General features: G+C 42.2%; 1 protein-coding gene across 1 annotated transcript; it reads left to right on the top strand.

Annotated features, from left to right (window-relative positions):
* Positions 1-3,153: 3,153 nt before the first annotated feature.
* On the top strand, positions 3,154-4,166 carry LOC130704998 (mitochondrial import receptor subunit TOM20 homolog). The gene has a single exon (XM_057530327.1). The coding sequence runs from the start codon at positions 3,264-3,266 to the stop codon at positions 3,699-3,701; it is 438 nt and encodes a 145-aa protein (XP_057386310.1). The 5' UTR covers positions 3,154-3,263; the 3' UTR covers positions 3,702-4,166.
* Positions 4,167-15,452: the final 11,286 nt, after the last annotated feature.

The following is a 15,452-nucleotide window of genomic DNA, read 5'->3' as shown; positions in this document are numbered from 1 at the left end:
AATTATCAATACATGGCCAATCATGTTCCATCTGTACTCCGCCCCCCACTGCTTCCTCCTCTTCAGATTATTTGGAAGGAAATCCCACGTATCACACCTATCATGTCATCTGTTACTATTGGTATTTCACTATGTAACTCTATAAGAACTCTTCTTTACAAAAATAGTACCACAATACTATCATCACATCTATACAATTTAACAATAATTCCTTAAACCATCAACTACGCCATCAGAGTTTACATTTCACCAATTATTTTATAAAACTTTTAGGAAGACAGTTTGTATGTTTGAATCAGGATCCAAATGAAGTCCATACATTGTCTTTGATTCAGATGCCTTTAGGTTGCTTTTTTTTCTTTAATTTCTTTTAATTTATGTTTCCTATCCACCTCTTATTTTTCTCTTTGCAATTTTCACTTGGTTGTTATTGGAAAACTTGTGTCTTTCATCTGCAGAACTTTCCACAATCTGGATTGTGTCAGTCTTGAGGGTATCATTTTAACAACGTTCCTTTGTCCCTTGTATTTCCTTGAATTGTAGTTAGATTATAGGCTTGATTGGATCCAAGTTCATTTCTACTCCTCTTCCTCCTCCTCCTCTTCTGCTTCTTTTTCTGGAAAATTCTATTTAATAGGTGATATTTTATTCTTCCATCAGGGGATGCACAATGTTTGATCTCTCTTTTTGTGATATTAGCAGCCACAGATGATCAGTGCCTGGACCCTTTAACTCATTAGGGATGTAAAATGGTGATATTCAATTCTATGATTCCTTACTTGATTATTAGCTGGGACATTTCACAAGATTTAATGTAAAGGATTCACCAGTCTTTTTGGTTTTTTGAAGCCTGGATTACCCAGAAAGGGCTCAAGGGAACAATATTTCTTGGGTTCTTCCATGTTCGTAACCGTTTGGCTTTTATACTTGAAGGTCAGTTTCACTCGGTATAAAATCTTTTGTTCACATTTCCTGAAATATGTCAGTATATTGTCTTGTGACATAAATCATTGCTGTTGAAAAGTCAGATGACAATTTGTTTTTCTTTCGTTTATAAGTGATTTGCAGATGTAGAGAACAAATGTATGGACACCAAGGGAGGAAAGTGGCGAGGGGGGTGGTGGTGGTGTGATGAATTGGGGGATTGGGATTGACATGTATACATTAATATGTATGAAATGGATAACTAATAAGAACCTGCTGTATAAAAAAATAAATAAAATAAAATTCAAAAATTCCAAAAAAAAAAATTAGTGATTTGTCTTTTTGCTTTTATTCTATTTTTTTTTTTCCTTTAAAGCCCAATAGTTTTTCTAGACATAAGTCTCAGGGTTGACTCACCCAGGTATACAGATGCTTCTTCCAGATGAAATTTCAGGCCATGCTCTCTGTAAGGAACATTTCCTTGAATTATAGTTTTTAGTACTTTTTTTGTTCCACTGTTTTGCTTTTCTTCAGGGTTCTTCATGGATTCCTATTACATGTATGTTCACTCTTCCTTTTCTGTATTTTCTCTGTTCTGTCACTCTCAAATCTTTTTATCTCTTTATCTCGCTTTTAAAAAGCCCTCCTTTCTATCTTAGTTTTCTTTGAAACTATTCTCTGTTATGGTTATTCTCTCTTCTGTTCCTTTTCGTTTCATCTTCATTTCTGAAATGGTTTCTTGTTCTATATAGTTATTTATTTTCTGACTTTATCATCATTCTTTTCAAAACTTTCTTCTTTTTTCCCTAATCACCTGACTTCTGAGCTCATCCAATTTTGATTTATATAGTTTCATAATTTCTATCATTTAAAATTTTTCTCTAATTTTTTTTGAAATGTTTTCATCTCCTTTGTGGACATGTTTTCCTGGCATGCTTTTATTATTTGTAGGAATGTTATTTTGCAACTCATTCTCCTTCTTCTCATAATTTTACACAGGATTCAACCTTGATGCTTTTCTGATGCTCCTTTTTAAAGTAAAGTGAATTTTTCAGTATTTTTAGGAGACATCAGGTGAGTAAGGATAGTTTTCTAACTTCATGGGTCTTGAGCTCCTCATTCGGTTGAGTTTACAAAGTGATTGTTCTAATTACTATTGCTGCATAACAAATCACCCCAAATTTGGTGTATAAAACAACAACCATTTTATTGTGTTCACAGTTTCTGTGGGCCAGACATTCAGAAAGAATATTGTCAGGATGGCATGTCTCTGCATCGTGATGCCTGGTGTCACAGCTGGAAGACTGAGTGGAGATGACTTGAAAGTGCTGGGGCCATCTGACAGCTCATTCACTCATATGTCTGGTGCTGGATGCCGGCTGTCTGCTAGAATACCTACCTGTGATCTCTTCATGTGGCTTGTTGAGCTTCCTCACAGCATGGTGGTTGATTTCCAAGCGTGAACATTTTAGGAAAGAAGGTGGACATACATGGCATTTGGACAGTCTTGAAAGCCACATGGCCTCTACTTCCACGGTACTCTATGTGTCAAGCCAGTCACAAAGTTCCAGCCAGGTACATAGGTCCCACAATTAAAGGGACAAAAGTCAAGGCCACATTGTAAGAAGGGCATGTGGGGGACTTCCCTGGTGGCGCAGTGGTTAAGACTCCACACTCCCAATGCAGGGGACCTGGGTTCGATCCCTGATCAGGGAACTAGATCCCACATGCATGCCACAACCAATAGTTTGCATGCCACAACTAAGGAGTCTGTGTGCCGCAACTAAGGAGCCCATGAGCCACAACTAAGGAGCCCACCTGCCACAACTAAGACCCAGCACAACCAAATAAATAAATAAATATTTTTTAAAAAGAAGGGGGTTTTCCCGGTGGCGCAGTGGTTAAGAATCCGCCTGCCAACGGGTTCAAGCCCTGGTCCAGAAGATCTCACATGCCATGGAGCAACTAAGCCCATGCACCACAACTACTGGAGCCCGCGCTCTAGAGCCCGCGACACAACTACTGAGCCCGCGTGCCGCAACTACTGAAGCCTGCGTGCCTAGAGCCCATGCTCTGCAACAAGAGAAGCCACAGCAATGAGAAGCCTGTGTGCACCGCAACGAAGAGTAGCCCCCGCTGGCTGCAACTAGAGAAAGCCCGCACACAGCAACGAAGACCCAATGCAACCAAAAATAAATTAATTAATTTAAAAGAAAAAAGAGGCGCGTCCCTCGCGGCGGGCTTCGGGACTGAGCGGCGCAGTCCGCTCCGAGGGTTCTGAGGCAACGGCTGCTTTGCGGGCCCCGCCGCCGCCGACCCCACTCCTCGTTGGAGAGAAGATGGTGGGCCGGAACAGCGCCATCGCCGCCGGCGTGTGCGGGGCCCTTTTCATCGGGTACTGCATTTACTTTGACCGCAAGAGACGGAGTGACCCCAACTTCAAGAACAGGCTGCGGGAACGAAGAAAGAAACAGAAGCTTGCCAAGGAGAGAGCTGGACTTTCCAAGTTACCTGACCTTAAAGATGCTGAAGCCGTTCAGAAATTCTTCCTCGAAGAAATACAGCTTGGTGAAGAGTTACTAGCTCAAGGTGAATATGAGAAGGGTGTGGACCATCTGACAAACGCAATTGCTGTGTGTGGACAGCCACAGCAGCTACTACAAGTGTTGCAGCAGACTCTTCCGCCACCGGTGTTCCAGATGCTTCTGACTAAGCTCCCAACAATTAGTCAGAGAATTGTAAGTGCTCAGAGCTTGGCTGAAGATGATGTGGAATGAGAAATAAATGTCAACATAATAATCTCAATTAAAAAATATTTTTAAAATCTTAACTTGGAAGATGATCAGCTCTGGGGGCGTAAGGGCAAATAAGCTTGTTATGGACTGTCCTACACTGAAATCTACCAAAGTTAATTTTTACTTTGTGTAGATCCATTTGTCTGTTTTATTTATTTTTCTCAGTGAAAAGTGTATTTTGATAGGTTTTCATTTTATAAATACACTCAGTTACCGAAATATGGATTTTGTTTATTCCTAAAATGTGCAATTAGAATGTACATATATAATATCACATTACTTACATTAAAAATACCCAATGCTCAGTTTTGAAAGATAGGCCAAAAAAAAGTATAGAAGAAAACTGAAGAATGCACTTTTTTCTTTTAAGCTAGTGCAGTTCGCTGTACATCAGATGATTGGATGGAAACTTGATTGTGTATTAAAACTGAGCATTAAAATCTTTAAGAGATTCTTTCCATTTAATCTCTTAATATGTCTAATGTGCTGCTGTGCTATAATAACTTCACTCCCACTGTTGATTAAATCAGTGGGCCTAATGTGTTCTGGATATTTATGTCCTTGTATTTTAGATATGTGTAGTTGCAAATAGCACCAGGAATTAGATCTGTGTACACCCTTAATCTAGCTGAGTAAGCTTCGCCAGTTAATGTCTGCCCGCATTTATAAAATGAGGGAATTGGTCTGCTGATTCAGCTTCTAATTCCTTTGGTTCTGTTTAGCATTTTCAAATCCCTTTTTCTGAGGGATATATCTGTTTGGGCAACTAGCCCTTGCATTTTTTTAATATTCTGAATTTTGCATGCTTGCCTGACTTAGTATTTCTGAATTGATTTTTTTTTTTTAAGGTATAACTTGTGTTGATTTTCACTGAAATCATGGTTCTGTCACTACTTTTGTAAATTAATCTGAAATTTAACCTTCAAGGTAACTGGGACAATATGCTTGTAAAAGTGTGTGTTCCCCTTTGCTTTTATTGTCAGTGTACCTCCTGAATCCCCTTCCAGCCTGATTCACTTATCTTGCTATGGGAATAAGGTATAACTTTGTGGCTGAAGACTTGCAAAGAATGAAGATAATGGGACCTTTTATTCTCAAAATAGTGACATTATCTGCAGCCACAGATTCAGTATCAGACCTGAGAATAAAGATCCTTGGTACTTAAAAAAAAATAAAATAAAAAAAAATAAATAAATAAAAGAAAAAAGAAGGGCATGTGAGATGAGGAGATAATTTTTGCAGCCATCTTCAGAAAATAAAATCTGCCTCAGTAATGTATACATATGCTTGTGTGTATATATAATACATATGTATGTACACACACACATGACTTTGTACTTCTTGAGATCCCTTGATCCTCCATCCTCCAACCCCACGTTTGTCTGGAGCTTTTCTTTCTTTGTCCCTCATGTGCCTGTCCTGATTAGTTTGGATTCTACTCTCCAAGTCCCAGTGTGGGACTTTGTCATTAAAAAGAGCTCTAGTCTATTAGTTTCAGGAGTGTATAGGGGAAGCAAAAGTGAGTTTATGGGACCCAGATGGCTGTAGCACCATCAGACCTCACTGTACAGTGGTTCCCTGGCACTTATATACAAATTGGACACTGCAGAAGTATTTTCTAGTTTTAGCTGCTGTTGAATTGGCCTGCCATGCTTTTGAGTAGAAGCTGGTGATTTGGGAATTTAACTGTTCTCAGGACCATCAGAAGGCCAGGTGTCTTCCTTCTGCTTTCTGCTACACAGAAACCAGTATCACATGAGTCTAGTAACTATGGTTTGTCCCCACTCAATTGGTATTTTGAGCTTGTGGGTTTAATTTGTCACCTAGTTTTGTTGTAGAAATTGTCTGTGGCTCTTCTGTTTTTTTTATTCTAGTTAGGTTTTTTTTTTTGGGTGGCAGGGGCATATTAGTCTGTTAGGTCTGTCATAACAAAATAGCACAGGCCGGGTGGCTCAAACAACAGAAATTTATTTTCTCACAGTTTTGGAGGCTAAGTCCAAGATCAAGGTGCTGTCAGTGTTGGTTTCTGGTGAGACCTTGCTTCCTGGCTTATAGACAGCCACCTTCTCACTGTGTCCTCACCTGGCCTTTCCTCTGTGAGCACATGAAGAGAGGAAGTGAGATCTCTGGTGTCTCTTCCTCTTCTAAAGACACCCATCCTGTCAGATTAGAACCCTTATGAACTCAATGAACTTTAATTATATACTTTAAGGCCCTATCTCCAAATACAGGCACTTTGGGGGTTAGAGCTTCAACATACGGATTTTGGGCAGACAGTGTTCAGTCCATAACAGGGGGAACTTGGGGAGAGGCTAGAACTACGTTCTGCCATCTTCCCAGAATGAGAGAGGCTTTGGCTGTAGTCCGTACAGGCCAGTGACCCAGGAGAGGGAGCGGAGTGGAGGAGGGTGGGGAGTGCTCTGGAGGTGAGGGGAAGATGCCATCCAGCACTTGACAAAGGCCTTCCGTGGCTGGGGTCCTGCCTACGTCTGCCTCTCATCAACTCCTGACACGTGCTGCCCTCCCCAGTATGCTCCAAGGACAGCAAGCAGCTTCTCAAGTTCCTGGCATACACCGTCCTGCTCCTGGTCCCCTTGCCTTCGCACCCACAGTTGTGACTGCCCGTAAAGCCCTTCCTCGCTTCCCTGCCGCTTCTCTCCAGTTCAGTCAAGAGCCCCTATTTATTTTATCCTTTAGCATTTACCTTGGGTGTCTTCTTCTCTAGAAAATCTTCTTAGCTGTCTAGCTGGCCGCAGGGACCCACCACCTCCATGCTCCCAAGCTGTGTGCATTCATGCACACGCACGTACATACCACACACATGCACACGCACGCACAGTCCCATGCCACCCACAGATGCCTCCTCACTGCACTTCCCTCAATTGTGTCTTTATGAGCACCTCCACCACTAGACGGTGAGCCCCCTGAGGGCAAGGCCTGTGTCTTGTCACCTGCAGCAGACTGGATCCCTGCTCTCAATTCACTCCCCTCATCACAGAATTCTCTATCTATGCCATCACCGTGGCTTCATGGTGGGTAAAATAGACCTCTCCACCTTCATACCTTTAGGTTGGGCATGGGATTTGTTCTGACCAGTGATGTTGCAGAGGCTTTAAATGTACTTGGGTGGTTTGGTTTGTCTCTTGTATTCCTGTGATCTCTCTCAAGAAGAACATGCTCCAGGATAGCCACTGGTCCATGTAGAATGTAGGGACGTGAAGAGTAGACCTGAACCCAACCCAAAGGCTGGACCTAAGCCCAGCCAACCTGTGGCCTGAAACAGAAATCCCTGCTGACCCCCGACCTACCTAAGAATGAGGAAAATAAATACTTGTCATTGGGAGCCACTGAGATTTGCAGGATGTTTGTTTTGCAGACTTACTGCAGCAATAGCTGACAAAGACAACATTCATCCTAGTGTTCCCAAGCCCAGCACAATCCTGGGCCAAAAAATGTTTGTTGAATAAAGAAGCAAATCCAGGGACTTCCCTGGTGGCGCAGTGGCTGAGAATCTGCCTGCCAATGCAGGGGACACGGGTTCAAGCTCTGGTCCAGGAAGATCCCACATGCCACGGAGCAACTAAGCCCATGTGCCACAACTATTGAGCCTGCGCTCTAGAGCCCATGAGCCACAACTACTGAGCCCGCATGCCACAACTACTAAAGCCCGCGCACCTAGAGCCTGTGCTCCGCAACAAGAGAAGCCACCGCAATGAGAAGCCCACTCACCGTAATGAAGAGTAGCCCCCGCTCACCGCAACTAGAGAAAGCCCACGCGCAGCAACAAAGACCCAACGCAGCCAAAAATTTAAAAATTAAATTAAAAAAAAAGATTTAAAAAATTATAAAATAAAATAAAAAAGAAACAAATACATCCTTTGATCCAATACCTTTGCAGTATGAGTCAGTTCAAGTCACCGCACCTTCTGAGACCTCTGCTACCTCTTCTTTGCAAAGGGGATAATAATGGTTTCTTTGTAGGGTTGCTGTCAGGTGTCAATGAAATAATGTAGGTAAAGCTCCTGGCACTTTGTGCCCAATAAGTGCCATTTTTCTTCCTGCCTCTTCACTCCCTGACATCTTTAAGTGAGCTCTTAGGTTAAAATGATGGGGGCCCAGGAAGCTGAGTGGGGAGAGGGAAGAGCTCACTCTAGGGTCTTGGGCCTCGGGCCCTTTAACTCCAGCTGGGGAAGCCTCTTTATATTCTTCCCCTTCCCCTCTTCCTTTGCCCCCAGGATTTTTCCCTGAGTCACTGCCAACTAGCTCTTCCTGGCCCAGAGAAGGGGATTTGCCCCAGATCCTAAGAATGGCTCAACAATTCCTTGGCAGCATGCAGCTGGGCTGCCTTAGGTCAGGCAGCTTACACTTCCTCTCTCTTCGTGGAAGGTAGCCACTGTGTAAGAGGCCCGACTACTCTGAAACCACCATGCTGTGAGGAAGCCCAAGCTAGCCACATGGGCAGAGAGAGGCCATGCTGAGAAGCACTAACGTGCCACACATGGGAGTGAAGCCTCTTGGACTTTCCAGCCCAGGCCACCTCAACTGCCAGCTGAACACCACAGAGTGAGTGACCTCGGTTGATGCCATGTAGAGCAGAGGAGCCTTCCAGACGAATCCAGTCAACCCACAAGATTGTGAGAAATAACACATTTTTGTTGTTTTAAGTCATTAAGTTTTGAGGTGGTTTGTTACACAACAGATAAGTTCATAAATAAACGAAACTCTTTCTCTATAATATGTTATATATAATATGTATAATATATATTTTTATTATTATTTGCACCAATGAACCATTTGAGAGGAAGGGGCAGAAATCATGACCCTAAATATTTCTGTGTGTATCTCTAATGAACCAAATATCATCTTACAGAACAGTACAGTTATCAAACTCAAGAAATTTAATATGGACACAATATTATTATTCATTCTGTCCCTAGTCATATTGGGTCAATTATCAAAATAATGTCTTTCATAGTGATTTCTTTTTTCGGTTCCAGAATCCAGTTCAGGATTACACATTACATTCAGTGGTTGTATTACTTGTAAGTAGTTGCATAACAAGTCACCCAAAAACTTAGTGGCTTAAAGCAGCAACCTTTATCATGTCACAGTTTCTGTGGGTCAAGAATCTGGATGTTGCCTCTCTGGGCTACTTGGCTCAAGGCTGCAATCAAGGTGTCAGCCAGGGCTGCAGTGCTCTCAAGATTCAACTGGGGCAGGATCTGCTTCCAGGCTCATTCAGGAATTGCTGGCAGGATTCAGTCACGTCAGGGTGTTGGCCCAAGGGCCTCAGTTCCTTGAAACACGGGCATCTCCATAGGGTAGATCACAACCTGGCAATTTGCTTCATCAGACCAAGCAAGCTGAGAAGAACCAGAGAGGGAATGCTAGCAAGACAGAAGTCACAGTCTTTTGTAATCTAAACACAGTCTTTTGGGTTCTCAGAAGTGACATTCCATCACCTTTGCTGTACTCTATTATTAGAAGCAAGTCACCAACATGGAAGCAACCTAAGTGTCCATCAACAGATGAATGGATAAAGAAGATATGGTATATTTATACAATGTAATATTACTCAGCCATAAAAAAGCATTAAATATTGCCATTTGCAGTAACATGGTTGGACCTAGAGATTATCATACTAAGTGAAGTAAGTCAGACGGAAAAAGACAAATGTTATATGATATCACTTATATGTGGAATCTAAAAAATAACACAAGTGAATTTATTGACAAAACAGAAACAGACTCACAGAAACAGAAAACAAACTTATGGTCACAAAAGGGGAAAGGCATGGGGGAGGGATAAGTTAGGAGCATGGAATTAACAGATATATACCACTATATATAAAATAAATAAACAACAAGGATTTACTATATAGCACAGGGAACTATATTCAGTATCTTGTAATAACCTATAATGGAAAAGAATCTGAAAAAAAATAACTGAATCACTTTGCTGTATACCTGAAACTAATACAATATTGTAAATCAACTATACTTCAATAAAAAAAAAAAAAAGCAGCAGCAAGTCACCAGATCCAGGCACACTCAAGGAGAGGTGATGACATAAAAGAGGGGGTGTAATTAGGGACCATCTTAGAAGCCTGCCTGCCACAGTGCTCATGCCTCTTTAATCTCTTCTAACCTGGAATGGTTTCTTAGCCTTTTCCTTTGTCTTTCGTGTCATTTGACATTTTAAATATTACAGGCTAACAGTTTTGTAAATGTCCCTCAGTTTGGGTTTGTTTGATGTTTCCTCATGATTAGACTGAGGTGATTTTTTTCTTTTTTTGGCAGGAATAATTCATACATTGTGTCCATCCCAGCACATCACATCAGGAGGCACATGATGTCAGTGTGTCCCATTATTTGTGACCTCAGCTTGTGTCAATGTCGATAAAAAAATTATTCAATAGTCAATCTAAGAAAGAAATGGAAAATATTAATTGAGCCAACCTGGGCATTATAATCTGGGAGACAGTCTTTCAGACAGCTCTGAGAACTCTTCCAAAGAGGTAAGCGGGGAGGCTAGTCTATAAGTGAGTTTGGTGAAGGGGTACGTGCAACCAAGCACACATCTCAGTAGAAGGTTACTATTATTCAGATGAACAGATATCTTAGTTAATGGCTTTAGTGCTTTTCTAAGTCTGGGAAAATGCAAGAAGCTGAGTTCATAAAATTTTTCCTGAAAATATCCAATTATCTGAGGGCCAGTTCTGTCAGTTTTCCTAGAGCACAAAGTGCCTCATCCTGATCCCTGAACCCATTTCAAGGTGTACTGTAAGTCAGCGACTGCAGGGGCTAACAACTTGATTCTCATAGAACTGGATGGTGGGCAACATTCTTTATATTACAATCCCCTTCCTTTCACCCTTAATTTCGACCAAGGTTTGGGAAGCATTTCGTGACCAATTTGTCCCACGGCCTTAGGAATGCTCATTCTTAGGTCAGGAGAAGATTTTGTTGATAGGCCACTCAACATGCTATTATTGGACTAGGCCCTGTTAACAGTAGCCAAAAGCCTCTAGATCCCCTGTCTTACTAGTCTGTTATGGTCCAGAAAATGGTACCCTCTTGTTGTTTCTTCCCATATCTAGAGTTACACTATTACAATCATTGATCTTATAGGATTATATATTTGCTCAACTGTTTCAAGTTGCCTAGTCATTATTATTTTTTAAAATAAATTTATTTATTTATTCATTTATTTAATTTTTGGCTGCATTGGGTCTTCGCTGCTGCACGCGGGTTTTCTCTAGTTGCTGAGAGCGGGGGCTACTCTTCGTTGCGATGCGCGGGCTTCTCATTGCGGTGGCTTCTCTTGTTGCGGAGCACAGGCTCTAGGCGCGTGGGCTTCAGTAGTTGTGGCACACAGGCTTCAGTAGTTGTGGCTCGCGGGCTCTAGAGCGCAGGCTCAGTAGTTGTGGCGCACGGGCTTAGTTGCTCCGTGGCATGTGGGATCTTCCCAGACCAGGGCTCGAACCCATGTCCCCTGAATTGGCAGGCAGATTCTTAACCACTGCGCCACCAGGGAAGCCCCCATCATCATTATTTTTATCAGAGGCTGTCACATATGTGGTAATGAGAGAACAATAATCTTGTAAAATAGGCAGAATATAAGTAATACAGCTAGTAACATTAATAAGGTCATAAGTAAGTATTCAAGCTAAGAACTTCCATTAGGTGCAGCCCAGTATCTCCCCAGGTTGTCTGACCAGTCTGTTCTGCACCAATCAATATCTTTAAGGGAAATGTTATATTGGCTTTGTATATAAAGTTCACCAAAGATGTCTGCACAGACAAAGAGAGTGGTGGGTCATCGTGACCCTTTACAAGATTGAGAAAGGAATGGTGTCTTCTAAGGAGTTACATGGCTGGTGTCAGAAGGAGAAAAATTTATCTTTCTGATTGAGCAGGTATTTCTGCCATTGGGGAGGTCTAGTTAACACATAATGGAGATGCACAAAGGTGCTAGAGGGGAGAGAGGAGGCCAAAGGACAGAGAAAGTTTTCTGTTTAAATTTTTCTTGTCTTGCCTTTAAAGTGTGAATTTTTATTTCATCACTTGGATCACTTGGTTAAAATGGTGCTCAGCCTCCCACATTCTTAACCATCCTGCAATTCTGCCTCTGGCCTGGAAAGTTCTTTCAATTTTTCAAACACTGTTTAAAAAAAAAAAACAAACCTGAGACCAGTTCTCTTGGCAGAGCAACTGTGGGAAGAATTAGAGCCTGGAAACTATTTTAGGATGAAAATTCTCAATGTCCTGGATCAGACCCTTACTCTCTACCTCTCATTTGCCACCAAGATACCCTCACTGAAGGCCCAAGTAGTGGCTGGCATGCTTGAGGAGTGAATATCCTTTTACACTTATGTTTCTTTCAGTTGCTGGTCCCTTCACTTAGAAAGCCATGGCTCACTGCTACCTTCTTTCCTATCTGCAGAACTTCAGCTCATCTCTTAAGCCCAGGCCTGGGGTCTTCAGCTCCAGGAATAAGGCTGCCGCACTGCACAGTCCCAGGGGCCAACAGTCACATCACATTCCCCATGCCTGGTGCCCCTGGAGTTGTGCAAGCCTGTGGTCTTGCTCTGGGGACACCTATCCCCATCCCCAGCCCTAGCCTCACCTCACACAGCACACTGATTCACTAGTGCTTGTTCAGACATAGGTCTGTCTTCTCTAATCAGAAGGTGAGACTAGGCTTGTTTACCTCTATGGGCCCCCATATCCAATATGTGTTCAACAAGCATTGGGTGAACACAGGAATTCCTCAGTGACTACTCAGGTGCACCCTCCCCACCCCTGACCAACACCAGTAGCACAGAGTCTCATTCTCTACAGTCTGGTGGTGACACGGTCTAAGTTTCCACCTTTGTATCCCTTGAGGGGCATCACAAAGTTCTGGCAATAAAATTCCAGACTCCCTATGTCCCGCAGGAAGGCCTCCCTTATAAGACCAGCAGGTGCAGTTAAAGGTAGCTTCTTGGCAGATTTGTGAGGTTGAAATGGAGGCCCTCCCTTCTAAGAAGAGGGGATAGGGTCTGGAGAAACCCATGTGTCAAGATACCGACTCTAAAAACAAGTTGGAGAGCCTGCAGACTGACTCCGGGGCAGAGGCCGGGCCCCTGTGATGTGAGGCGAGAGCAACCAGCGTGGCTGGAGCTGCAGAGGGAGGGGTTCCAGGAGCTTACCCAGGAAGTGAGCTGGGGTCTCAATTCTCACCAAACCCCCTGGTCCCCTATTGCAGGTCGCTGTTAATAACAGAAGGGAAGCACCCAGTCGGGTTTTTCTGCTATAAGAGATACCAAGGTCTCATCTCACAGCCTTGAGTACCTTGCCCAGGTCCCCTCCATCTGGCAGCTGGTTGAAGCTTTGGATGGTCTGGACCCAGGTAATGAGCAGGGCCCTCTGACTTCTTGCACCTGTGAGGACCTGCTCGTGGGTCCCTCTCAATCCTCTTTGGATTTCTCATCTACACATGTTGAGAATGACAGATGCCAAGTGCAGATGTTGAGGGTTTTGCTTTTTTGTTTGTGTTCCAATTCCAAGCCCTTTCCCACGCTAGCCTTGTACCCCAGAAGTGGCTCTGCCCAGCGGTGCACTGCACCAGGTGCGGGAGGTATCACACTTGGTCAGATAGGACCATAGGTCACCGTGAAACAATACTTATTCATTTAACCAAAGTGACAATAAAAGATTTCAAAAGCAAATACAGACATTTTAAATTACTTAAAAGCTTGGAAAGAAACTTACAATCTGTTATCAAAAGCAGCTCAACAGTCCAAAAAAACTTTGTTCTCTTCATAGAGAGAGAAAACAAACCCAGGTTTTGCACCATCTTACCTTTAATATTAGAATTCATTTACTCAATTAAACTCCTTCTAATCTTCGTTAGTCCTGACTACACATAGAATTCCTTTCTAAAGACTCTTCTTTTCCCTCTTGCAAAGCTTCCACGACTTTCTATACCCATATTAATTTGTCCCATATTTTCTTTCCCATTTAGAAATAACCAGTTTTAGGACCAAATTACTTTCTTTCTCTTAACAAAATGCATTTCCGTTTCTTATACCTTCTTTTCCTTGCATACAAAGGTGTTTTCTTATTAAATTTTAGTTTTAATTAAATATATTAATTAGAATTCTCAACTCTTGAAAACCTTAATTTCTAGTGAAAACTAAGAAATAAGCAACTATGAACTGTCTTTTACATTAGCACTCTGTAGATTAGCAAACTTGTAAAATATTCAATAAACTTCCATCATTTAACTTAATTTAGCAAAACTCTAAAGTTTCAAGCTACCAAATACCTGAAGAAACTACTTTTAAGTAGACAGTCATAAAACATAATTATTCCTAAAGAGTTCTTTAAAAAAAAACTTATCTCATCTACATTTAATTTACTTTAAAAAATTCATCATACCAAGTTATTTTTCTTGCTGACAAATTCTGCAATAGATATAATAAGATCTTATTTAACCTCCAGTAAACCTAGGTACAATAAAAATATCATACTTAATGTTGATGGCTCCAAGGACATGTCTGATTAATTAAATCAGCAAAAATGAACTTTAATGCCCAAAGTTAATTTAATACTGAATACTTCCCAGTTCACATAAACCTGAAATTTCTTTGGTTTAGTTTCTTGTATATTTCTTTTTCTTTTAATAATTTTTAAAAATTTATTTATTTATTTTTGACTGCGTTGGGTCTTCGTTGCTGCATGCGGGCTTTCTCTAGTTGCAGTGGTGGGGGCTACTCTTCGTTCGGGCTTCTCATCGTGGTGGCTTCTCTTGTTGCAGAGCACAGGCTCTAGTCACGCGGGCTTCAGTAGTTGTGGCTTGTGGGCTCTAGAGCACAGGCTCAGTAGTTGTGGCACATGGTCTTAGATGCTCTGCAGCATGTGGGATCTTCCGGGACAAGGGCTCGAACCCATGTCCCCTGCATTGGCAGGAGGATTCTTAACCACTGAGCCACCAGGGAAGTCCCAAGAAATTAATTTTGTTAATAAGGTCTGGAAGTTGAGACATATATGTATAATGTACACACAGACATATAGACAGACACAACTAGAGATCTCATAGCTTCATTTTAACTTAGTCATGAATCAGGTATTACAATATAAAACTCACTAGTTTATAACTAACAGTTGGAATAAGTTAAGTTTAAAAAGGCCTCTTCCCTCCACCCCCAATTTTTCCTATCAGTCTCAGGAATTGGAGATGTCTAGATAAGACAGGAGTTCCTGAGAGCCCTCGTAGAACATTTACATCTCAAGGCACAGGGAGAGAAAAGCAAGTTCCTCCTAGAACTTGCTCTCTTAGGGTCAGAATTCTGAAAAGATGTTTTATCAAGCTGGCAAAACTAGTTATGGATTATCAAATGAGCCTAATCTTGGGCATTTTTCTCCAGAGTCTAAAGAATACTGTGTTCACACAGTGTTACCAAAAAAAAAAAAAATTAGGGCTTCCCTGGTGGCGCAGTGGTTGAGAATCTGCCTGCCAATGCAGGGGACACGGGTTCGAGCCCTGGTCTGGGAAGATCCCACATGCCGCAGAGCAACTGGGCCCGTGAGCTACAATTACTGAGCCTGCACGTCTGGAGTCTGTGCTTCTCAACAAGAGAGGCCGCAATAGTGAGAGGCCCGCGCACCGCGATGAAGAGTGGCCCCCGCCTGCCACAACTAGAGAAAGCCCTCGCACAGAAACGAAGACCCAGCACAGCCATAAATT

Source organism: Balaenoptera acutorostrata, chromosome 16 (assembly GCF_949987535.1).
Source record: "Balaenoptera acutorostrata chromosome 16, mBalAcu1.1, whole genome shotgun sequence".
Taxonomy (NCBI): Eukaryota; Metazoa; Chordata; class Mammalia; order Artiodactyla; family Balaenopteridae; genus Balaenoptera; species Balaenoptera acutorostrata.
Note: the sequence above shows the minus strand (reverse complement) of the source record. Positions and strands in the feature narration are given on the sequence as shown.

Excerpts from the sequence above, each read along its gene's own strand:
- LOC130704998 (XM_057530327.1), top strand. The coding sequence starts at position 3,264 with ATGGTGGGCCGGAACAGCGCCATCGCCGCCGGCGTGTGCGGGGCCCTT.